Consider the following 27311-nt stretch of genomic DNA (forward strand, 5'->3'; position numbering starts at 1 on the left):
GCAGGTGAACCAAGTGGTCTAACAGTGAGTTTATGGTTTGCAGTAACCGTGTGCTATTTTCTATTCATGCTATGCCAGCAAAAGATTCTACTGATGTCTTGAGTTTGCATGGTTGTATTTTCAGGAACCATGAACTGTAGAGATGGCATAAAAAGCTCTGACAATGGCACTGAACCTTAGAGCTCACCTACGGACAGATGGAAGATGTCACTTCTGCCCGTACCCAGGGCAAAATGCCTTCCACACTCTCTCTCTCTCTCGAAGTTGGACTGCAGGAAACCCTGACTGCATCACACTTTCGTCAGAAGCTCTCCTTTGTATATTTTATTACTAGCCGATGCCGGTCGTAGCATACGGCGGTGTTAAGAATAGGAGTGGAAAATGGTGAGAAAGGAATTCAGAAATCAAGAAGAAAGAAATACTTCTTGAAAGACGCAGTTGTGAACAGGTGTTTTGGTGGAGATGACAGATAATGAGTCGAAAGATCTAACCCTAGAAAAAGCCACGTACAACTGACCGTAGCTGAAGACTGGATGTTGTAAATTAACGCAAATCTTTGCAAGTGTTTGTGCTTGGGACTTGTTGATAGTCATGGAGAAGGCGAGTCTGAGTGGGAATTGTGTGCATTTAAATTTTAAAGGGAGATTGGTGTCGGAAGGATGGAGAGAGATTGTGGGAATGAAGATTGTTTCAGAATTTTGGATAGCGATTAGTTTGCACTCAATAATATTTGTACTGTATGTATTCGGGTAACGATGAGTCTTGTTCCATTGCAAAGACCTTTTGATGGCATAATATTTCGGAGGAATATAACTACAGCTCCCACCTTCAGATGAAGGATATGGGGAGGCATGCTAGTTGGTGTGAGGGTGTGTAAAAACTCTTGTGGGTATGTTAGTTGATCATTAGGATCGTTACTGACTACTGTATCTACACTCTTGAAGGTCACTTTTTCACCATGTATAAGATCAAGAACTTTGTTGTTAATATAAATGAAGAGAGCATTTCCAGAATTGTAAATGCAAGGTGGGATGTTGGGGTCGTGTTTGAAATAAATAACAATGGTAGCATGGAGAATTTCGGAAAGAGCTTGAATTTCAGCTTCACCACCATAAACTCCAGATGTTCCTATGTATTGATAGTACTCCTGAATTGTTATGATAACTCGACTTGCGCTGGAAAGAACAACAGGAAGAAGGTCTCCAAATCTGTCCCAATGTGATGCAATGAAATCTACTGCCCTATGTGCATATGTGTGAGAGTGCATTGCCTTCATCAGCCATTTGTGTCAAGAAATAACTGACTGATAGGAACAGGCAGTTGCCAGATCCTGGAATAGAGATGATGTTGTACAAAAACCCGTTGACAGAGAAGATATTGTCATTCATTTTATAACAGAGTCTTAGGAAACAACCGTCGCAGTATAACAAAAATAGGAAGGAGCGAAACCATTAGCAAGGAACGAAATCAATGCCAATGGTCGACAGAGTACCTTCCTGTAGCAGGCTACGGAAAAGACTTCCAGGCGCACACATAGCTGAAGTGAAAGGTCATGCGGTCCGGCTAGATATAGGGCGGTGATGTGACACCAATGGGGTCATGAGAGAGGAGCGGGGAACGTGGTAGTCTGAAGGAGGAATATAAATCGAGAAAAGCGGTGTATGGGAGGCCTCAGACAGCGTGGAGAAGGGTTTGGAAGAGCAGGAATAGGAATCGAGAAATGCCGTGTCGGCTGTGTGTGGGCGGGACCGGTTTTGAAGAGGAGCCGCAGGCAGCGTGGGGAAAGATTTGGAAGAGGACGAATAGGAATCGAGAAATGCCGTGTCGGCTGCCTGTGGGTGGACCGGTTTTGAAGTGGAAGCAGGACGAACCAGAAGAGAAATATATATAAGAGATTGTGATTGTTAAGCCAATATTAACTCTTTGAGTGCTGAATATTATTTTCCAAAAAACACAGTCTTCACATGGGGTGGGGGTGGGGCAGCAGTGGCAGTCGCAGTGCAGCATAGTCTGGTTTCTACCTCTCATCATTGTAAGTGGTGGTCCCCCCAGGCAAACGTTGCCGTAGGTGTGTCAGCTACACATACCTGTTTAGCACCACAATTGGCTGGGGACCAATGAGCTGATGCCAGTACCTCACATTTGCTTTCGATCACTGGTATCAACAATTGGAGTCCAATTCAGCAATAATATGCAAAACATTGTCCACAGAGTATTTTGCTTTACACATGCGCTTCAGTCTCTCAGCAGATATCGATGCCATTTTTGTTGTGGTTTGCTCCTTGCTACTCACGCAAGTGCAAGGAATCTCAGTCAAGCCAAGCAACAAAGCTAACATTCCTTCTACCAAACACAGTGGAACAAAAATGTAACGGTGAGGTTTGTCACCATTTACAGTTGATTATCGCCATTAGTCCCTCCCAGTTGACAAAAGTCGACTTCCGCCCTGAAAGAGTTAAATAGAAACTAAGTCTATTCTTCCTTAAGTGTTTCTGAGTCTTTCTTCTTTTTAGAAACACTGCCATACCACTAGGGAAAGATATATTTTATTTTACACTCACTGGCCACTTTAGGTATACGTTGCTAGTCCCGGGTTGGACCCCATTTGTCTTCAAAACTGCCATAATTCTTCATGGCACTGATTTGACAAGGTGATGGAAACATTCCTCAGAGATTTTGATCCATATTGACATGATAGCATCAAGCAGGTGCTGCAGATTTGTTGGCTGCACATTCATGATGTGAATCTCCTGTTCCACCACATCCCAAAGGTGCTCTATTGGATTGAGATCTGGTGACTGTGGAAACCATTAGAGTGCAGTGAACTCATTATCCTGTTCAAGAAACCAGTTTGAAATGATTTTAGCTTTGTGACATAGCGTGTTATCCTGCTGGAAGTAGCCATCAGAAGATGGGGACACTGCAGTCATAAAGGGATGGACATGGTCAGCAACAATACTCAGGCAGGTGGTGGCATTTAAGCGATGTTCAGTTGGTACAAAGGGGCCCATATTGTGCCAGGAGAATATCAATCACACCATTACACCACCAGCACCAGCATGAACCATTGAAACAAGGAAAGATTGATCCATCCTTTCATGTTGTTGACGCCAAATTCTGACCCTACTATTTGAATATTGCAGCAGAAATTGAGACTTATCAGACCAGTGGACTTATTCCAATCTTCTGTTGTCCACTTTTGGTGAGCCTGTGTGAATTGTAGACTCAGTTGGATGTTTGTAGCAGACAAGAGTTCACCCAGTGTGGTCGTCTGCTGCTGTAGCCCACCTGCTTCAAGGTTTGACGTGTTGCGTGATAAGTGATGCTCTTCTGCACGCCTCAGTTGTAACAAGTTCTTATTTGAATTCCTTTTGCCTTTCTATCAGCTCAAACCAGTCTGGCCATTCTCCTCTGACCTTTGACATCAACAAAGCATTGTTGCCCACAGAGCTGCTACTCACTGGATATTTTCCCTTTTTTAGGCCATTTTCTATAATCCCTAGAGATGTTTGTGTGTGAAAATCCCAGTAGATCAGCAGTTTCTGAAATACTCAGACCAGCCCATCTGGCACCAACAATCATTCCATGTTCAAAGTTACTTCAATCAGCTTTCTTCTCCTTTCTGATGTTTGGTTTGAACTTTAGCAGGTCATCTCGACAACGTCTATATGCCAAAATGTATTTAGCTGCTGTCATGTGATTGGCTGATTAGATATTTGTATTAAAAACCAGTTGAACAGGTGTGCCTAATAAAGTGTCCAGTGAGACTGTATATATACAGGCAGTCCCCAGGTTACGTACGAGATAGGGACTGTAGGTTTGTACTTAAGTTGAATTTGTATGTAAGTCAGAACAGGTACATTATTTTAATAAATGCTATTGGTGACCGACTGTAACCAAGTGCTCTGCCAATGAATGATGGAGTTTCACCTCTCTCTGACCTTTTTCTTATTTCTACTTTATTTTCAATGGTGATGGTTTTTCTCTTCTTTACTGTATCACCAGCACTTGCATCAGATTTGTGTTTCAGAGACATTCTTGAATGATGAAGACAAAAGGTTAAGATGAGCTCTTCTGCACAGCACTTTACATGCTATCACAGCAGGAAGGCACCCATCATCAACACGTCTGATGTACTGACGAGAGACAACTTCCTGCTATGTGCGTAACAGAACAAGCAGGCCTGCTATTGAGAATGAATGGGGGTGGCGAGGTGGGGGGCTCATCACTCGCCCACCACACAGTCACCTTAACTACAGTATGCTGCCTCCAGCATCCGCCCACCGAGAATGAACACAGTGCGGTCAAAGGCGGGTAGTGAATCACCCACCACTGCCCCCATTCAACAGGTAGCCATCCGAGGCACACTACAATGCTACCCACCGCCACCCTGTTCACCCTCAATGGCCTCTGTTCAGCCACAAACAGATCACCACTGCAGCATTACCAGCCTCCCGTGTGTGGTGGGCGGGCAGTGAAACCACTTGCTGCCGTGAGTCGCCCGAGGGACACTACACTGCACGAGCAGCCTCCGTCCAGCCACCGCTTGCAGCGTCCCCAGGCCAAAGATGACGGAGCAGCAGTTAGTAAGGTGCATGCATCGCAGCTGCGGCCCCGTTCGTAAGTCATAGGTCGGATGTCCGTAACCTGGGGACTACCTGTATATATATATATATATATTTTTGGTTTAGTAAAGGCTGCAATCTCTAATGATCCTATTCCCAGGGAGCGTGCGCCCAATGCTGAACACAGTATAAATGTGCATATGTCAGGTTTTTACAATCTGATTTTGTTTTTTAGTGTACACATGTTCCTGTTTTATGGCGTGTGCATATTTACACAATCAAATCTACTCACTTTTTTAAATGAGGTCCCTGGTCCTGTAGAGCCACAGTAGCTACAGGGATTTCTTCCTGCCACTTTCTTTATATAATGTTAATCTTTTTGTATATGAATTCTGCTTTAATCAGATGGCTCATTTTATCCCTCTGTCTGATGTTTCTGCCATTAATAATTATACGAGTTTAATGTCTCTTAGATATTCATGAAATACGCTTATTGCTGGGTCTCTTCATTCCCTTGTCTGTGAAGAAGTCTAAGTTCTTCATTGTTTCTTTTTAATACTGAAAAAGCAATTAACATGAGTCATAAATAACAGGGAAGGATGTATCTACTAATTAGTGCCATTGTCATCACTGATTAGTAGCTTCTAATAAAATATTTGGGAAAGAAAGGGATCCATTATTAATTTAATAAGGTTGATGACTCATTTTGGGGGTTTCCTGGGTCCCAGATTTCAAATCTCTTGTCCATTTTTTGATTGAAAGTTTGCTTTGGTTGCTGTGAATTATCATCTACCATTTTTCATTGTCGGGGGCGTGTCCTCGGATGTCGTGAACCGCCAGTAACGAGGCGTCAGGTTCAAAGGTCATCATTTCAGGCACTTCCTCATCCGAGTTTGTGGATTCCTTTTTGAGAAGAGGTCTTCTGTTTCAAACTAACCTTTTTTCTAAATTACTTTACTGGCCTTGACTTGTGCCTGAATTTATGACTATGATTTGTAATTTTCATTTTAGTTTTGGTAATGGTGTGGCAGTCTTGGTTTTGACCCTTTAATCCGGCATTTTCTCCTTCTTCCTAGTGCGCTTGCATAATATTAATTAATTTGTGGATATACAGTATGCCTAGTTGATGACATTTAGACTACAAAGATGTTGAGTAAAACAAAACACAAGAATGGAGCTCAGAAGAGAAATTAAAGCTGTCGTCTTGGGAAACTGGCAGGATTTTTAAAGAGCAAACCAGGAGAGAAGTACGAAATAGAACTGGGAGATCGATAAGTTGCGGAACAAAGATAAAACAACGATGTCAGACAATAAGACGAAAACCGTTGTCAGAAGGACAAAATGAAATTCAGGAACCAAAGCGATCAATTTAGAAAACAAGAAATATTTCCAATAGGTTTTTTGTTATCTGCACCTCGGATAAAAACACCACCAAGTGAACAGCTATGTAAGCTCACTGCTATAACTGACAGCCAGTAACAAACCTGGAAGTCACGCCCCCAAATGACAGGAAAGGTTACCCTGGAAACTGGAACAAGCTGTGGTTTACTCAAAGCACAAGAAACCAAATTCAAAAATGAAGCAAAAGAGAGCAGATAGGGGGAAGAAGCAAAGTTTTGAAATTAGAAGTATTCTTGAGGTGCAAGAGTGCATAGACTTTTACTGCTAATATATTTACCCTGCCCTCAGTTAAGATTCGATAAGATCGGACCAGATTAGTTTAGATAATATATATATATATATATATATATATATATATATATATATATATATATATATATATATATATATATATATATATATATATTTTAATCTCTAAAGGAAATTCAAATTCAAAGGAACTATATAATAAAGTGGATTGGCATTGCTGCCATCACCATCAGATGCAGATTGCTCCATACAGTTAGGTCCATAAATATTTGGACAGAGACAACTTTTTTCTAATTTTGGTTCTGTACATCCCCACAATAAATTTTAAATGAAACAACTCAGATGCAGTTGAAATGCAGACTTTCAGCTTTAATTCAGTGGGGTGAACAACACGATTGCATAAAAATGTGAGGCAACTAAAGCATTTTTTAACACAATCCCTTCATTTCAGGGGCTCAAAAGTAATTGGACAATTGACTCAAAGGCTATTTCATGGGCAGGTGTGTTCAAGTCCGTCGTTATGTCTTATCAATTAAGCAGATAAAAGGCCTGGAGTTGATCTGAGGTGTGGTGCTTGCATGTGGAAGATTTTGCTGTGAACAGACAACATGCGGTCAAAGGAGCTCTCCATGCAGGTGAAAGAAGCCATCCTTAAGCTGTGAAAACAGAAAAAACCCATCCGAGAAATTGCTACAATATTACGAGTGGCAAAATCTACAGTTTGGTACATCCTGAGAAAGAAAGCAAGCACTGGTGAACTCAGCAACGCAAAAAGACCTGGACGTCCACGGAAGACAACAGTGGTGGATGATCACAGAATCATTTCCATGGTGAAGAAAAACCCCTTCACAACAGCCAACCAAGTGAACAACACTCTCCAGGGGGTGGCGTATCGATATCCAAGTCTACCATAAAGAGAAGACTGCATGAAAGTAAATACAGAGGGTGCACTGCAAGGTGCCAGCCACTCATAAGCCTCAAGAATAGAAAGGCTAGATTGGACTTTGCTAAAGAACATCTAAAAAAGCCAGCACAGTTCTGGAAAAACATTCTTTGTACAGAAGAAACCAAAATCAACCTATACCAGAATGATGGCAAGAAAAAGTATGGAGAAGGCGTGGAACAGCTCATTATCCAAAGCATAGCACATCATCTGTAAAACACGGTGGAGTCAGGCAGTGTGATGGCTTGGGCGTGCATGGCTGCCAGTGGCACTGGGACACTCGTGTTTATTGATGAAGTGACACAGGACAGAAGCAGCCGAATGAATTCTGAGGTGTTCTGAGACATACTGTCTGAATGACGTCAAATTGATTGGGCGGCAGGCGTTTCATGATACAGATGGACAATGACCCAAAACATACAGCCACCCAGGAGTTTATTAAAGCAAAGAAGTGGAAAATTCTTGAATGGCCAAGTCAGTCACCTGATCTTCACCCAACTGAGCGGGCATTTCACTTGTTGAAGTCTAAACTTCAGACAGAAAGGCCCACAAACTGAAAGCCGCTGCAGTAAAGGCCTGGCAGAGCATTAAAAAGGAGGAAACCCAGCATCTGGTGATGTCCAGGAGTTCAAGACTTCAGGCTATCATTGCCAGCAAAGGATTTTCAACCAAGTATTAGAAATGAACATTTTATTTCCAGTTATTTAATTTGTCCAATTACTTTTGAGCCCTGAAATAAAGGAATTGTGTATTCACCTCACTGAATTAAAGCTGAAAGTCTGCACTTCAACTGCATCTGAGTTGTTTAATTTAAAATTCATTGTGGTAATGTACAGAACCAAAATTAGAAAAAAGTTGTCTCTGTCCAAATATTTATGGACCTAACTGTAGCTGTTACTGTCTCTACAACTGCACATTCTCCAGACGAAAATGCATTGTGTCCTAAATGAAAAGCACTTTGGGACAGGAAGAACTAAATCAATTAGTTCTTTAAAAACAGAGCTTGGGCTTAAAGGCTATCATGCCTGATTTTTATTCATTAGGGTCTACCAGATTTATTACACCACTGGCTCCCCCACAATGTATATAATTCATTATAATCTTCATCTGCACTTAAAAAAAAATTGGGAGTGGTCTCCAGGGGTTGGCACCATCACTTAATTGCTGTTCTTTTCCTCCCTCTGCAGAAAGACTGATTGACGGATCAACCACCAATGACGTCACTGTCGATTCCAGGTCTCCTGAACCCAATGTCTTCTTCTTCCCAGCCTTTAACACATGGCTCATCTGCCATCTTGAGACAGTCTGTTATAGGGTCCTGTTTATTTTCTTATTTTCTGGAAACTATTCAATTACAAAGGGATCATTTTGGCGCCCCAAATCGTTATGTTCTTTTTCCCATAAGAATGAAAAAAGAAAAAATCGAATCAAATACTCAGATATGGGGATGAACATTTGAGGAGTAAACCACAAGACAATGATTATATTTTTACATTATGTATATTAAAGGACCATCAACAACAAATCAAATCAAATGAATAATATATTGAACAATTATAAAAGTAAAGTTGAATAAATCAGACTCTGCAGCTGCATGAATAAAAGGTACAGTACCACTTCCAGTTAGTGGAAATAGCTCAAAAGTTGATAGAAATCTATGTTTTGTACCTAATACTTGTATGCAAAATTTGGTTGACCTAAGTGAGAGTGTACTCAAGTTATCACGTTTACACACACACACACAGGAAGACATACAGAAATAATTCCAAAAATGGTATATTCTGACTCAGGGAAGTCTAAAATGTCGATATTCATCAAAATCTCAAAATGGAATTTTTGTAGGATTCCAATACTTTTCCTGTTTCATCCTGATACCTAATGGCAGTCAAGGTGCCGTTGTCTACCCTGTAGAGGTCTGTGCGTCCCTCCCATGGTTATGCCTCCCCAGATATACCATCACTGACCCACCACCAAACCGGTCATGCTGAACGATGTTACAGGCAGCATATTATTCTCCACGGCTTCTGCAGACCCTTTCACGTCTGTCACATGTGCTCAGGGTGAATCTGCTCTCATCTGTGAAAAGCACAGGGCGCCAGTGGTGGACCTGCCAATTCTGGTATTCTATGGCAAATGCCAATCGAGCTCCACGGTGCCGGGCAGTGAGCATAGGGCCCACTAGAGGATGTCGGGCCTTCAAGCCACCCCCATGAAGTCTGTTTCTGATTGTTTGGTCAGAGACATTCACACCCGTGGCCTGCCTGCTGGAGGTCATTTTGTAGGCTGTAGCAGTGCTCATCCTGTTCGTCCTTGCCCAAAGGAGCAGATACCAGTCCTACTGATGGGTTAAGGACCTTCTACGAGGGGTCCTGTCCAGCTCTCCTGGAGTAACTGCCTGTCTCCTGGAATCTCCTTCATGCCCTTGAGACTGTGCTGGGAGACACAGCAAACCTTCTGGCAATGACAGGCGCATATTGATGTGCCATCCTGGAGAAGTTGGACTACCTGTGTTACCTCTGTAGGGTCCAGGTATGGCCTCATGCTACCAGTAGTGACACTGACTGTAGCCAAATGCAAAACGAGTGACAGAACAGATGAGGAAGGAAAAATGTCTGTGGGCTCCCTCCACCTGTTAAACCATTCATTCCTGTTTTGGGGGACACCTCATTGTTGTGCCTCTAATGCACCAGAGCAGCTGAAACTGATGAATAAGCCCCCTCTGCAGCTTAACAGAGCAGATCAATAGCCCAGAAGATTCATTGACTCAATGCTATACTCTCATTAAAAAGTGGGCCTTTAATTTTTTTGAGCAGTATATATGGACAAAAGTCCCTTACTCTTTAATACGACAGGCTCATTTTCTATTGTCTTGTCTTTTGCAAGACCCTCACTGCTTTAATGCATTCATTAACAGAGTCATTTATAGTGAACATTCATATTTAGAAGCACAGGGTATTGTAATATTACATGCTTGGCACTGGTCTATACCCTGAATGGATTATTTTCTAAAGTTAGTCCGATGCTAATTAATCATTTCTTAATATAACTTACCAGTCTTGGCATTTTTCCCGCGTGAGGGTCATGGTGATGAAACTGAAGCACGAGTACCGTAACCACGACAGACAGGCCCACAATTACCATGGTGCTTGCAAAGTACTGAGCTGAAATTGAAAACAGAAAGAAATGTAGGACAAGTGACACTCTGAGCCTCTTTGAGTGAAACCATCAGATACATTTGTTGGATAAATGTGACCCAATGCCTCACATGCAATACCTTTCATTGCTTAATCACATCAGGCCTTTTGCTCTTATAAAAAATTCAAACCAACAGAATTCTCTTTTTATAAAGGTTGGAATTAATCAGCAGATCGAGGTTATGTGTTCTCGTCTGTTTCCAATGATTCCCACTTTATGACCGTTTTTAGTCAGTAGCATTTCAAATTATTGTCCACACCTTGTGCTGAGCCATTTTAAGTCTACTCATCAAAAAAAAAAAAGAAATCTTTTCTAGTTAACGGCTCACTGGGCTCAGTAAGGAAGACAAGACTTGCTTTGGAAAGTAGGGATTTTCTTGGAATATTTTAATTTGATACACTTTATTAATCCTGGAGAGGAAATTGTCTTTTCACCATCACCTTTGGAGGTCAGAGCACAGGGTCTGCCATTGTACAGCATCACTCCTGGAGCAGTTTTCAGGTTAAGGGATTTGCTCAAGGGCCTGACGGAGTGGGATCCCTTCTGCCAGTAACGGAATTTGAACTGCTAACCTTCCAGATTCCAGCACAGTTCCTAAGCCTCAGAGCCAAGGTCTCACCGGATGCACTTTGGGACAGGAGTAAGTCCAATAAAATAGGGACCATACATCCCTGCCGAGGATTCAGAGTGAGGATGAAAGTGAAGGTGGAAATGAATCCAAACTGGCCAGCCTCAGTCATTCATCTTGAAATTACTATCACATCTCATGGTGAGTTATGGAGAGTTCAAGTATTGTAGGGTGTTTGGTATTGTTTTGTTTGATTCGTCACTTAACTTTGAGTTACATATTAGGTCTCTTTCAAAAATATCATTCTATCATCTCCATTACATTGGCCACTTCGTCCATTTCTGCCCTTGTCTGATGCTCAGACTCTGGTTCATTGTTTCATAATGTCTCGTATTGATTGCCATAATTTCCTCTTCATCAGCCTCCCTGCCAAATCTATACAGAGGCTACAGTACATTCAGAACTCCGCAGCCACACAAAGCGTTCTGCTCGCGTCTCCCCTGTTCTCTACCAGCTTCACTGGTTACCAGTTCCATCAAGGATTAAATTCAAGATTCTGATTCTCACCTTCAAAGCCCTACATAACCTTTCCCTCCTCTACCTCACTCATCTCCTCGCTCCATGCACACCTTGTCACTCTCTCAGGTCCTCAAGCAGACATCACCTTACTGTCCCCATGCACCAGACTCACCATCTTGGCCGCTTATGGTCCCTCTTCCTCAGTCTCTCTGGGATTGCTCCTCTTTTTCCACCTTTAAATCTCAACTGAAAACTTTCCTCTTCTATGAACTTTTGTCTTCTGTGTAATTTTTTGTACTCTGTATGTAAAATGACCTTGGGTTTGTGAAAGGTGCTATATAAATGCAACTTCTTCTTCTTCTTCTTCTTCTTCTTATTATTATTATTATTATTGCGGAGAACTGACTTAAACCTCCTACTTCAGATGCTATTTAGTGCTGATACAATCAGGTGGAGTTTAAAAAGCAAGGGGAGGTCTGGAGACTTTTGATTTGATATATTTTCTCAATACCTAAGGAGATATTGTCTTTTCGCCATGACGTTTTGGAGGTCAGAGTGCAGGGTCCACCATTGTACAGCATCACCCCTGGAGCAGTTTTCAGGTTAAGGGATTTGCTCAAGAGCTCAAAGGAGTGGGATCCCTTCTGCCAGTAACAGAATTTAAACTGCTAACCTTCCAGATTCCAGCGCAGTTTCTTTGCCTCAGAGCCAGGGTCTCACCGGATGCACTTTGGGACAGGAGTAAGTTCAATAAAATAGGGACTATACATCCCTGCAGAGGATTCGGAGTGAGGATGAAAGTGAAGATAGAAACGAATCCAAAATGGCCAGCCTCAGTCATTCATCTTGAAATAACTATCACATCTCATGGTGAGTTATGGAGAGTTCAAGTATTGTAGGGTGTTGGGTATTGTTTTGTTTGATTCGTCACTTAATTTTGAGTTACACATTAAGTCTCTTTCCAAAATGTCATTCTATCATCTATGTTACATTGTCCACTATGTCCATTTCTGTCCTTGTCTGATGCTCAGACTCTGGTTCATTGTTTCATAATGTCTCGTATTGATTACCATAATTCCCTCTTTATCGGCCTCCCTGCCAAATCTATACAGAGGCTACAGTACATTCTGAACTCCGCAGCCACACAAAGCGTTCTTCTCACGTCTCCCCTGTTCTCTCCCAGCTTCACTGGTTACCAGTTCCATCAAGGATTAAATATCAAGATTCTGCTTCTCACCTTCAAAGCCCCACATAACCTTGCCCTCCTCTACCTCACTGAGCTCCTTACAATCCTTGTCGCTCTCTCAGGTCCTCGAGCAGACATCACCTTACTGTCCCCACACACCAGACTCTCCACCCTGGCCCCTTATGGCCCCTCTTCCCCAGTCACTCCGAGATTGCTCCTCTTTTTACACCTTTAAGTCTCAACTGAAAACTTTCCTCTTCTATGAACTTTTGTCTTCTGTGTAATTTTGTTTTTCTGCACTGTATGTAAAAAAGACCTTGGATTTGTGAAAGGTGCTCTATAAATGCAACTTATTATATTATTATCCATCCATCCATTTTCTAACCCGCTGAATCCGAATACAGGGTCACGGGGGTCTGCTGGAGCCAATCCCAGCCAACACAGGGCACAAGGCAGGTACCAATCCTGGGCAGGGTGACAACCCACCGCAGTATATTATTATTATTATTATTATTATTATTATGGAGAACTGACTTAAACTTCTTACTTCAGATGCAATTTAGTGCTATAATCAGACAGAGTTTAAAAGCAAAGGGAATGTCTGGAGACTTTTGATTTGGTATAGTTTCTCAATCCCTAAGGAGATATTGTCTTTTCACATGATGTTTGCGGGTCAGAGTGCAGTGTCAGCTATTGTACAGCACCCCTAGGGCAATTATCAGGTTTAGGGACTTGCTCAAGGGCCTGAACGAGTGGGAATCCCTTCTGCCAGTAACGCTAAATGGAAGCACTTTGGGTCAGGAGTAAGTCTAATAAAATTGGGACTACTGTATACATCACTGCAGCTCCCTCTGGTGACACCCAAGAACCCCAACAGGGTTGCACTCCAGAACTCTAATAACCAGCATGCCCTTTGGATATCCTGCAGGGTACTGAAGTTCAGGGATAATACCACTTAGCATATCGGGGGATAAAGGATAATTTCAGGTCTTATTCTGCAAGTACTACTTCTAGGTTTCAATAAGATCTGTTTTTTATTGCATTTTTTTAACTATTTAGTTTTTGTGGTTAATCTCATAATCAACAACCCCAAATCTCCTCTAGTGACTCTCGAATTCTATGAACCCTAATGTACATTTAAAATATTATGCAGATATGCAGGATGTATGATGTCTTTGTGTACATGAACATTACTTTGCCCAGGGGTCCCCAGTCACGGTCCAGAAGGGTCACAGTGGCTGCTGGTTTTCACTCCAACCCAATTGCTTAATAACAAGCACTTATTGCTCATGTAACACTTCTGCTTCATTTTCGTTGTTTCGCTCATTAAGATTTTTGAACACTTATTGCTTATTTTAGTCTTGAACAGCTGCAGTCTTGGTTTTTAATTGCTCTGTAATCAGAATATAAGTTTAATGTCACTGTGCTCTGTACAAAGAATTATTTTATAAATCCACTCACATGTACAGGCCAGGCCAAAGTTAGCACACAGGGGTTCTCAGCATTTAGAATTGCTGGGCCAAGCATAGGACAAGATAGACAAAGACAGCTGGAGGAATGAATAGTCAGCCTAAAGACAGGTGGATACTGTTTTGTCCTCTGTTAAAAGTCAACACAAAATCTTCTTTCCTTGTTTGGAAATGGACTATTTGCCGACGTGGGGGCCTAAACGTGGAGGAACCAGTATGAAAGACTTGGACATCAGTCAAATACTTTGAAGCCGACAGACAGATGGGTGATAACGTCATCCGTCCTGAAAATCTTTCCATCACAGCCACGAAAAATGGCAGACTGTATACACTGAGTTCCCACCTGGTGAATTGTCTTGCTATGGCTTCCTTCGTCTGTAATGCTGCGTAAATCGTCACTAAAGAAAGGTAAGTTATTTTCTCTTATGTGATTTTTACCGCCATATCACTATGGGAGAGGTACCGCCTTTTAATATCATATCTATATAGTTTTCAGTTACTTAAAACGCCGCAATTACAAAACAATTTATTCCAACTAGGGAGCTATCACCCCCCTAAAGGAACATGCTCCTAATTAACAATAACATGCAAATGACAAACGAGACCAGCATTACCATTTACACCTGTATGTATTTAACATGCACTACTGGGTTTAATTAAATACTTGGAAGAAAAGTGAAGAGAAAAAAAGTGAAGGACTGAGAATTGCTCCTCCATTTTAGCCTTCAAATCATTTGGATGATATCCTTAGAAAGGGGAAGAAAATCTAGGATATGAGAATGACCTGACATAGCAGAGTTAAAGCACTAACAAGCCGTGAAATTAAATTATCGGCAAGAATAGCTTTCTAATTAAGCAACTGGGTTAGAACAAAAACTTGCAGCCACTGCGGCCCTCCATAACTGTCATTGAGGACCCCTGACTTTGTCTGTTTTGCAATAGGAAGGGGAATCAAATTCTGAAGTCTCGCTGTATCTATCCCTGGCATCCAGAGTCAAAGTCGGAGTCAGAAAATATTATTTTGTTATTGAAGTTGGAGTCGGGGTCAGTAAAAATGTTTCAAAAATGTATTATCTCCGAACCACAAATGAATGACGTATATACAGCCCGCTATTTTTTAGCACTTTAACCGACACAAGAGCCGCATGAATAACACATGCACAGTCCGCCTTTCCCAAATATTCCTGTTGACTTATCTTTGGCATAAACAACGATGTCTTAGATATACGTCAGACGTGAATATTACCTTGGGTCTCCAAGAATATATTAAAACAGTGTTCCTCAATCACGGTCCTGGAGGGCCGCAGTGGCTATGGGTTTTCATTCCAGCCAGTGCCCTAATTAGAACTCAGTTCTTGCTGACAATGAATCTTGGTTTTTAATTCTATGCCTTGTTAGCACTTTCATTCATCAAATACAAAGTTCAGTTACTTTGTAGATCAGAGGTCCTCAGTTACAGTCCTGGAGGGCCACAGTGAGCATCAATGATCATCTCTTATCTATGATGGAGCATTTGATCAGAAGAAAATATGAAGCTGGTTTTAAATTAAAAGTCGTTGAAGTGGTGAAGGAAATTGGTAACTGCGCTGCTGCAAAAAAATGGGACATGTCCAAGAAACTGATGCAAGACTGGAGGAAGCAAAAGGATGTAAAAAAAAATGTAAGTGTTGCATTTCTGATCGGGCGTATAAGTCGGGGTTTGATTTTATGATCGATTTTCGGGTTTCAAGACCCGACTTATATACAGTATTTCAAGTTGAACGGCTGAGGCTGGCCAGTTTGAAAGTTTCCACCTTTGCTTTTATCCTCACTCCAAATCCTCACCCTTGCTGTCCTCAGACGAGCCCTTCCACTGATACAGCATGAGATACTGTAGCTCCTTTGGCGGTAGTGATCGCAGTGCAGTCATTTTCCAACCTGCTTAGTCCTGAACAGACTCGCGGGGGTCTGCTGACGCTAGACTAACAAAGACGCAAGGCAGTAACAAACCCTGGACAGGGTGCAATCCATTGCATGGCAAACACACACACCCCTCTCCACAAACACACCATACTAGGGTCAATTTAGGATTGATAATTCAGGAAGGGCATCCGGTGTAAAATTTTATTTCATCCATATGCGGACAGATGATCCACTGTGGCAACCCCTAACAGGGCCAGCCGAAAGAAGAAGAAGAATTCATCTAACATGCATGTCTTTGGACTATAGGAGGAAACCAGAGCAACTGGAAAAAACCCACGCAGACATGGGGACCCGAGATGATGTGGACCCTGGCCTTCTTACTCCAAGGCACCACCGCTACCACTGCGCCACCTAGCTACATACAGGAATATTTAAGATTTCCCACATTATGTTCCACACAGCCTCCTACATTTACAGATGATGGGACATCTCTCAAGTTTGCTGCTTGTCCACAAGGTAATTGAGATGAGCCAAAATTCAGGTCAGCAATGAGGGCAGCATATCCTCAATTTAAAACCCCAAGGAAAAGAAACTTGTCGTAACAAGTCAGAAGCCATATTCTTCTTCTTTTGGCTGCTCTCGTTAATGGTTGCCACAGCGGATCATCTTCTTCCATATCTTCCTTTCCTCGTCATCTTGTTCTGTCACACTCATCACCTGCATGTCCTGTCTCACCACATCCATAAACTTTCTCTTAGGCCTTCACCTTTTCCTCTTGCCTGGCAGCTCTATCTTTAACATCCTTCTCCCAATATACCCAGCATCTCTCCTCTGCACATGTCCAAACCAACGCAATCTCACCTCTCTGACTTTGTCTTCCAACTGTCCAACTTTAGCTTACCCTCTAATGTACTCGTCCCTAATCCTGTCCATCCTCGTCACACCCAATGCAAATCTTAGCATCTTTAACTGTCACATCTTAACATTAATAATTCATTTAACTTTAGGCTCTTTGGTATTTTACATTTAAGGATACATGAGAGAATGTCACATCTTTACCAGTATATGCTAAATAACCAAAAAGTAAACTGACACCCATGTTGCTTGTCTGGTGATGAGGAGATTTTCAAAGACAGCACTGTGTTCTTATTTAGAAGCACTCTCTCTCCAAGCCCTTCAGGCAGAAAATTTCATCCTCATTTTAAAAAATTCCACTTCTAATAACAGCACTTCACTTAAAGATTTTCAAGCGTTACAAATAAACCACACCTCAGGGGGTCTCGGCTGTTCATCTCCAGCCTGCCACTTGAAAGAGTCAATGAATATAGCAAGTGAAATAGGAATTGGAGATAGTTACATTACACATCGAAGAGGCATTTCAAATCATAAGAGAGACAAATCAAAATGTGTTTGTGTACTGAGGGTTAATATTACATTGAAAAGGCCTTCCTACAACCATTTTGAAAGGATGAAGCCTTCGACAGGAGTTGAGGTCATCAGGTGATAACCAACCTTCAATGGAGTGTTTCGACACTTTCCAATTAGCGAGTCTGCAGTGGAGTTTAGTCACTACTTGTCTCACAATAATCTATATGAGAAGTTCCAGTCTGGTTTTCGCCCCCTTCATAGTACAGAAACAGCACTTGTTAAAATTACTAATGACCTCCTTATGGCTGCTGATTCTGGTCTAATCACTATTCTCATCCTTCTTGATCTGAGTGCGGCCTTTGATACTATTTGTCATACCACTCTCCTTAATAGATTATCTTTGATTTGCATTACTCACACTCCACTTGATTGGTTTAGATCTTACCTTTCAGGCCGCACTCAGTTCATACAGCTTAAAACTTTCACATCCCAATCCACCGCTGTTACTTCTGGTGTGCCCCAAGGCTCTGTCCTGGGGCCTCTTCTTTTTATTATTTACCTTCTTCCCCTTGGCAATATTTTTCGCAAATATAACATTAATTTTCACTGTTATGCTGATGACACCCAGCTCTACCTTGCTGGTAAACCCACCTCCTCTTTTCCACCACCCTCACTTATTGATTGCATTTCTGAAATTAAATCCTGGTTCTCTTCAAATTTTCTTAAATTAAACAGTGACAAAACTGAGGTTCTCCTCATTGGTTCAAAATCATCATTATCCAAAACCAATAATCTTTCTTTTATTATTGATAACTCTGTTGTTTCCCCATCATCTCAGGTCAAGAGTCTGGGTGTCATCCTCGACAGTACTCTATCTTTCCAATGTCACATTAATAACATCACCCGGTCTGCTTACTTCCACTTACGTAATATTAATCGCATTTGTCCCTCCCTCACTCCTCATACTACTGCCATTCTTGTTCATAGTCTTGTCACTTCTCGGCTGGACTACTGCAATTCACTCCTCTTTGGTCTCCCTAATAAATCTCTTCATAAGCTTCAGTCAGTCCAGAATTCTGCAGCACGTATCATCACTGGAATCCCATCTTTTCACCATATTACTCCGGTCTTGCAGCAGCTTCATTGGCTCCCGATCAAGTTTCGTATTGATTTTAAGATTCTGCTACTAACTTTTAAGGCCATCCATAACCTCGCACCTCCATATCTGTCTGACCTTCTACATGTTGCCATTCCCTCCCGTAACCTTAGATCCTCTTCCTCCACCCATCTGACCGTTCCTCCCGCCTGTCTAACCACCATGGGGAGCAGAGCTTTCAGCCGTTCTGCTCCCAAGCACTGGAACTCATTACCTGCGGATCTCCGAAATATCAAATCATATTCATCTTTCAAATGCAAACTTAAAACACATTTGTTTAAAATGGCTTTTTCTTCTTCCTCCTAATTATAGTGGTTTTGTTTGGTTTTAATTTTTAGATTTTCTGATGTTTTAAGTTGTTTATAATTGTGTTTTGTATTTATTTATTTATTTATTGTTTGTTTGTTCGGTGTCCTTGAGTTCTCTGAAAGGCGCCTTGTATAAATAAAATGTATTATTATTATTACTACCCCTGTCCTGTAGACTTCCAGGTAAACTTCTCTCTCTTAACCCACAGCCAACAGGAGGCTTTTCCCACCTCATCTCCCAGCCTCCAAACTGATTAGAGCATTAGAACAATCTGGACGAGAGCAGGCCATTCACACTAACAGTGCAAAAGCAAATTTTCATTGAATTATGCTGTCTTCACTTCCATACAGAGCCAAGTCCTATCAACTTAATTCTTCTAAAATAACATCAAGTTGAACTTTGAAGGTCCCTAAAATGCTACAGTCAACTTCACTACTTGGTCACTTACTCCAAGTGTCTGTGGTTCTTTATGTGAAGAAAAATTTCTGATGTTTGAGTGAAATTTCCCCTTAAAAAGTTTCCAACTGTGTCCCCGTGTTCTTGCTGATCTCATTTTAAAGTTACCGTCTCAATCCACTGGACTTATTCACTTCATAATTTTAACACTTCAGTCAGGTCTCCTCTTAATGTTCTTTTGCTTAAACTGTAAACGCTCAGCTCTTTTAAATTTTCCCTTATAACTCATCCTCTGTAGACACTGAATCAGACTAGTTGCTCTTCTCTGGACTTTTTCTAGTGCTGCTATGTCCTTTTTGAACCCTGAAGACCAAAACTGCACACATGACTCCAGGTGAGGCCTCGCTAGTGTGTTATAAAGCTTGAGCAGAACCTTCTTGGACTTGGACTCCACACATCAGGGCACTATATAACCTGAAAGTCTGTTAGTCTTCTTAATGGCTTCTGGAAACTGTCTAGCAGTTGATATCATAGAGTCCATGATGACTCCTAAGTCATTCTTGTTAAACTCATTTTAAACTCACCATCCCGATCCACTGGACTAATTCCCTTCATAATTTTAAACACTTCAGTCAGGTCTCCTCTTAATGTTCTTTTGCTTAAACTGTAAACGCTCAGCTCTTTTAAATTTTCCTCATAACTCATCCTCTGTAGCCCCTGAATCAGCCTAGTTGCTCTTCTCTGGACCTTCTCTAGTGCTGCTATGACCTTTTTGTAGCCTAGAGACCAAAACTGTATCCAGTACTCCAGATGAGGCCTCACCAGTGTGTTATAAAGCTTGAGCAGAACCTCTTTGGACTTGTACTCCACACATCAATTAGAACGAGTTTGTATCTTATATTCCTATCTAAATCTACTCTTTCTCTCTCTATATATATAAAATCCAAAGACTAAAATTGCAACAGAAGTGCAACGATGACGTTTTTAATGTCCCATTTTTGTCATGCTTTAAAACCTACATATATATGTTTGGTATCATTCTTTAATGTGATGTTGTTAGATTTTCAGATTCTTATTCCATTTTTAAATTAAACTAAAAAATATCAAAAACTCACATCTCGCGAGATGGGACTTTGTGCCAAAAGATTTAACCACGCCCAGGGCCGGGAATTAAACACAAGCAGTAGGACAGCTGCTGTACAGGGTTTTAAATTTTCGAAGTGACGCACGAGATGCACATCACGCGGCAGAGCAGCAGCAGCAGCAAGCAGCTGATCGAGCAAAGAGGAGGTAAGAAAAACAACTGTTATTTGTTTCCCATTGTATCTCCGTTTAAGAGGGGGTTTCAGAGGAGCGATCGCGTCTCCTTGGGGTGTGTTCAGCCACCCTCTTCACAACACGAGCAGCAGAGACGTGAAGTGGATGGCAAACAAAGCGAGCAGGGGGGAAACCCCTAGTCATTTATATATATTAAAAACAGCAGCAGCCCTAGCACTGACCCCTGCTGGTCACCACTCTTAACATCGGCCAATTCTGATGAGGTTCCTTGCACCATCACACTCTGCTTCCTCTGTCTGAGCCAATTCTGCACCCATCTACAAACATCACCCTGAACTGCCACTTCTTTTAGTTTGATGCCCAGCCTCTCATGTGGCATCTTATCATATGCTTTCTGAAAGTCCAGATAAATAATATCATCTGCTCCACTCTCATTACATCCTTTTGTTGCCTCCTCATAGAATTCCAGCATGTTAGTAAAACACGACCTCCCTCTTCTGACCCCATGCTGACTGTTCAGAATAACTCCTGTCCTTGCCATGTGTTGCTCAATCTTCTCTTTAATTATTTATTCCATTAATTTTCCTGTGATGCATGTTAAGCTTACTGGCCTATGGTTGCTTGGATCTGTCCGGTTAGCCTTTTATCTAATGGAATAATATTTTCCATTTTCCAGTCCTTTAGAACCTCTTCAGTGCACAGTAGTGATTTCATAAAAAGGCACTATATAACCTAACATTCTGTTTGCCTTCTTAAAGCTTATGGATATTGTCTGGCAGTTGATCATGTCGAGTCCACTTCGACTCCTAAATCCTTCTCATAAGGCATACTTTCGATTTTCAGACCTCCCATTGTTTATTCGAACCTCACATTTTGACTTCCTACATGTAATCCATTACTTTTACTGACATTTAATTTCAATTTCCAAGCCCGTCTCCTGCCCAAGTCCCTCTGTAATGACTCAATGGATTCTCAATTATCTGCCAATCCACCTAGTTTGGTATCATCTGCAAAATTAACCAGCTTGTGACTTACATTCCTATCCAAATCATTTATATTTACAAGGAGCGTTCATATATAAAGAGAAATATATGAGCTACACTTTCTTTATTGAATATGATGTGTCACACATGTGTGTTTAGGGCTTGAATGAATGTAATTCCATGCTGGGCCAGGAGGTGGCGGAGTGTACTAATTCTCTCTCTCAATCCCTTGCAGACCATTCTCAGGAAATCCCACCTGCTTCTGGGGCAGCCAGCGACGTCACTTCCGTTTCTGGACCTGATGACATCACTTCCCTTACTGGCCTATAAAACCGCCATCTTGCTTTCAGTATATCAGTTCTGTTTTGGACTCAGTTGTGTGAACATGTCTGTTTGTGATAAGCATTTTTGCAGCCAGGAAATATTATACGGGCGGCTCCCCCAAACCTTCGCAATGTCTTTGTGTCGTTCTTCTGACAAATGAAACGACTAAAATACTATTTTTCTGTGTAGTCTTCTGCCACTGTAATCCACTGGTTCCAGCGCTCAGGAAGCTTCTAAATCCCATAAGAACAGAAGTCTTTTGACTGCATGTTGATCCTTTCTTGCACAGTGTCAATAACCTCCTCATTCGATTTGAATTTGTTCCCTCCTAAAAATACCATAAGTGGACCGAAGAGACAATAATCCCTCTCTGAATGACTTGCACCAATCATAAACTCCAGACTAAGAGAGAGAGACACTCATCCCCAAACTGATTTTTAAGTCTCGAATAAATCTGAGATGGAACGACTGCTTCATTTGTCAAAAATTGAATAATAATGCACTGCGCAACACTACTATGTACCTCCTGCTCCGACATGTTGATAGCAACTGACAGGAAGGGGAGAAATGGGCAGCTAACACTACTAACGACAAGTTCATATACAGTGGGTATAGAAAACAATACCCCCTTCAAAATACTCCCTTTTTTTTTTCGCTTTACAGCCTTAAATGTAAACACACAAATCAATATTTTTTCCAGCTTTACTTACTCAATGCAATCTGTAACATCCAAGTGAAAGATATCACAGCCACAGTTCAGAAGAATTTCACAAAATAAAAAACAAGAAATACTGTGATTAATAAAGGATCACCCGCCTCCTAAACTCACTCAGGTGTCAGTGCCCACCATTTCCATTGCGGTTACTGGCTTCCTCCCACCTGTGATCAGTTGTAATGAGTGTGATTCGTGAAGCTGTTCCTGGTCCATTCATTCCCTTCCTTGGTAGTGCAACTGACAGCAAACAACTGACTATGGGTGGCAAGCCACTTTCAAAAGACCTCAGGAATAGAGTTGTGGACAGACATAAGGCAGGAGATGGAGACAAAAAAAATCTCAAAGGCTTTATCAGTCCCAAAGAGCCCAGTAAAGTCCATCATAAAGAAGTGGCAAGTGTTTGGTAGTACTAGGACCCTCCCTGGATCTGGCCGTCCCTCCAAACTGGATGAAAGAGCAAGGAGGAAACCGGTAAGAGAGGCTACCATGAGGCCAATGGCCACGTTGAAGGAGTTACAGGATTTGATGGCAAAGAGTGGTCATTAATGGTGTGCATGTGACAACAATTTCACAAGCGCTCCTCAATGGTGACTTGTTTGGGAAGGAAAAAGCCACTTCTCAAGAAAGGCCACATTAAGGCTCGTTTGAGCTTTGCCAGAATGTACCTTGAAGATTCTGATGCCAAGTGGAAAAAGGTCTTATGGTCTGATGAGACCAAAATCAAACTATTTGGCCTCAATACCAAACGGTATACCAATGCAGCTCACCATCCACAGCACACCATACCTACAGTGAAGCATGGAGGTGGCAGCATCCCGTTGTGTCCTCGTTAGGGTAGAAGGCAAAATGCCGTCAAATTCTTGAGGAAAACCTGCTACCCTCTGCCAGAAAGTTGAAGATGGGCAGAATATTTACCCTTAAACACGACAACAACCCAAAGCACACAGCAAAATTGACCACACAGTGGCTGATGGAGAAAAAAGTGAATGTCCTGGTGTGGCCCAGTGAGAGCCCAGACCTGAATCCTATTGAAAATCTGTGGAAAGATTTGAAGATAGCAGACCACCAAAGCTCACCATCTAATTTGACTGAACCTGAACAGCTAAACTGTAAAGAAGAGTGGGGGGCAAATATTGAGTGGGCTCAATCTAGAGGTGCAAAGCTGGCAGAGAAGAATCCCAACAGACTCAAGGCTGTCATTAAAGCCAAAGGTGGGTCAACAAAATGACATGGGGGTCCTTTATTAATCTCAGTAGGTTTTGTTTTTGATTTTTTATAATTCTTCTGAACTGTAGCTGTGATATCTTTCACTTGGATGTTAGAGGTTGCATTGAGTAAGTAAAGCTGGGTTGAAATATCCACCTCCTGCCTTATGTCTGTCTACGACTCTGTCCCTGAGGTCTTCTGAAAGTGGCCTGCCCTCCATAGTCAGTTGTTTGCTGTCAGTTGCACTACCAAGGAAGGGAATGAATGGACCAGGAACAGCTTCACTGATCACACTCATCACAACTGATCACAGGTGGGAGGAAGCCAGTAACCGCAATGGAAATGGTGGGCACTGACACCTGAGTGAGTTTAGGAGAGGGGTGGGGGGGTCCTTTATTAATCTCAGTAGGTCTTGTTTTTGATTTTTTATAATTCTTCTGAACTGTAGCTGTAATATCTTTCACTTGGATGTTAGAAGTTGCATTAAGTAAAGCTGGGAAGAAATATTTTGTGTGTGTTTACATTTAAGGCTGATACAGGAGAAAGTAGGGTGAAATGACACCTTTTATTGGCTAACTAAATAGATTACAAGTGCAAACTTTTGAGGCAGGTAAGGCCCCTTCATCATTTTACTCTACTTTCTCCTGCATCAATCTATGGCTACGGTACAACACTCTACTACATTTAAGGCTGTAGAGCAAAAACAAATGTGAATATTTCAAAGGGGAGGGATTCTTTTCTAAACCCACTGTATGTGTGTGTTTGTTCAATGAGTCGTATCTGCCTTGCACTCTTTATAAGAAAAGAGCCTGAAAATTCCTGCTTATAACTGAATGCTCCTCGTATTAAAAATAGCAGTGACCCCCGTACAATCTCCATGCAGAATTTGACCGGATTTGGTATTGAAATTGGGTCCATGTCATTTGTAGGGCACCAGCGTCAGTGATTTTACTCTTTACATGTGACAATGCCACTTCTATTCCTGCTGGTAGCCACTGAGTACCAAGTTCCTCGGTGTGCACATAACTGAGGAACTTATGTGGACGCATAACACCTCATCGCTAATCAAGAAAGTGCAGCGGAGACTACACTCCCTGAGGCAGCTGAAGCAAGCAAGTCTTCCCCCTTCCATCCTCACCATGTTCTACAGAGGCACCACTGAGAGTCTTCTGACCAGCTGCATCACGGCCTGGTATGGCAACTGCTAAGGATAGTGAAGACAGCAGAGAACATTATTGGGGTGCCTCTCCCTTCACTACAGGACAAATTCTACAAGTGGAGAGTCCGCAAGGCCTGCAGCATTGTGCAGGACCCCTTACACCCCTCACATGGACTTTTCACAATTCTGCCATCCAAGAGAAGATACTGCAGCATTAGAGTCAGCTGCCAGGCTACAGGAGAGTTTTTGTCAGACTCCTTAACACCATGCTGCCTCCTGGGATCTTCCACATGGCCTCAACCACCTCTAAAAACAGAACTTTTATACACACAGGCCACTGTCCTGTAAAGAAGAGTGTGCAGGTAGACAAGAACTGAAGATCTCATACTGACCTTTAAGGATTTGACACTCTTGATATCCTTCTGCTGTGAAACATTCTGACCTGTCATTGCTTACGCGTCTTAAACAACTATCATCATCCATCCATCCATTCATTATCCATCCATCCATCCATTGTCTAACCCGCTGAATCCGAATACAGGGTCACGGGGGTCTGCTGGAGCCAATCCCAGCCAACACAGGGCACAAGGCAGGAACCAATCCTGGGCAGGGTGCCAACCCACCGCAGTCCATTCATTATCTGACCCACTATATCCTAACTACAGGGTCACGGAGGTCTGCTGGAGCCAATCCCAGCCAACACAGGGCACAAGACAGGGAACAAACCCTGGGCAGGGCACCTGCCCACTGCATAACTCTAATATATCCCATATCAAACTACATATAACAGAGATACATGCATTTAATTTTGTCATTCCAACAGACGGTGCATCACAAACATTTGTAGTAATAAAATGCATTGCACTTGTCATACCAACAGATGGCACATCACAAACATAAACTCTACTCTAATATACTCAGTATCAAATTGCATATAACAGAGATACATGTGTTGCATTTGCCATTCCAATGGATGGTGCATAATAAACGTTTGTAGTAATAAAAAGCATTGCATTTGTCAGATGGCACATCTCAAACACCACTCTTATGATTTCCATATCAAATGGCATAAAACAGAGATAGATGCCTTACATTTGCCATTCCCACAGATGGCACATCACAAACATTAACTCTGCTCTTATGAACCCCATACCAAATGCCGTAAAATAGAGATAGATGCATTGCATTTTCCATTCCAACAGACGGCGCTTCACAAACATTGGTAGTCATGGATTTTATTACTACAAATGGGCCAATCATGTTGCATCTCTCTCTATCTCTTACAGCAGAGTTTTCCCCATTAGTCTCAATGGCCAGTCCATCCGTGTAACATAAGGCACATTCCTAAAGTTAACGATAGTTTAGTTTTCCTTATGAGTTTTAGAACCACTGTCAAGCTGTCAGACTCCTTAACACCAATGCTGCCCCCTGGAATCTTCCACATTTCCTCAACCACCTCTAAATACTCGCTGACACAGAACTTTTATACATGCAAGTCAATTTCCTGTAAAGACGAGTGTGCATGTAAAAAAGAACTGAAAATCTCATACTGACCTTTAAGTATTTTGACACTCTTGATATCCTTCTGCTGTGAAACATTCTGACCTGTCATTACACGTCTTAAACAACTATTATAATCCATCCATCCATTATCCGACCCGCTATATCATAACTACAGGGTCACGGCGGTCTGCTGGAGCCAATCCCAGCCAACACAGGGCGCAAGGCAGGAGACAAACCCAAGGCAGGGCACCAGCACACCGCAGAACTATTATCATACACTGATAATTTCTGTATTATCGATATCTATTATTTATTTATGTACATATCTATTGACTATATTTATGTATCTAGATTTCATAATACCATACATTGCATCAATGTTCATATTGCTAACAGCACGTCATTATTGCTGCTACTTCTTTGTCTTGTCTTTGCACAATGTTTTGTCTTGTTTGTGTTTTAATTTTAAATTTTAATTCTATTTTTAATTTATCATTTGCACTTCATGTTGTTACACTCTGGACCCTGAGCTTCACAATTTTGTCTATCTGTATACTTGTATATGGTTGAGATGACAATAAAGTGCGCTTTGACTTTGACTTTGAGTCACCCTGCCGTGTCTTGTTGAATTTAAAGACTTTTTCTTAGGCTGTCATCCAGCCAACCTGGATTTTGTCTCCTGCTGATAGCGTCAGCTCTTTTTCAAGCCTTTGTTATGCATAATTAAACATTTTAAAAACTTTTGTATATTTTATTTGTATTAATGCAAAAAAGGAAGGTACATTCCAGATTCTCATGTATTATGTATGCAGACTTACCTATAAGTGGGACAGAGTCGGATGTAGCTGGCATAATCTCAGCCACTAGAAGCATAAAGACCGTTAAGGACAGCAATACAGTGATCCCTGGAAAAAAAA

The 27311-nt window shown here is 41.7% G+C and overlaps 1 protein-coding gene across 1 annotated transcript in view; it reads right to left on the reverse strand.

Annotated features, from left to right (window-relative positions):
- chrna8 (cholinergic receptor, nicotinic, alpha 8) overlaps window positions 1-27311 on the reverse strand; it is a 451499-nt gene that overhangs the window by 3518 nt on the left and 420670 nt on the right. Inside the window, exons 8-9 of the mRNA XM_039758229.1 lie at window positions 27213-27299; window positions 10210-10319 (exon numbers count right to left, since the gene is read on the reverse strand). Of these exons, the coding sequence (XP_039614163.1) occupies window positions 10210-10319; window positions 27213-27299 (197 nt within the window). The remainder of the gene's footprint in view (window positions 1-10209; window positions 10320-27212; window positions 27300-27311) is intronic.

Source organism: Polypterus senegalus, chromosome 7, assembly GCF_016835505.1.
Source record: "Polypterus senegalus isolate Bchr_013 chromosome 7, ASM1683550v1, whole genome shotgun sequence".
In the NCBI taxonomy this organism is placed as follows: domain Eukaryota; kingdom Metazoa; phylum Chordata; class Cladistia; order Polypteriformes; family Polypteridae; genus Polypterus; species Polypterus senegalus.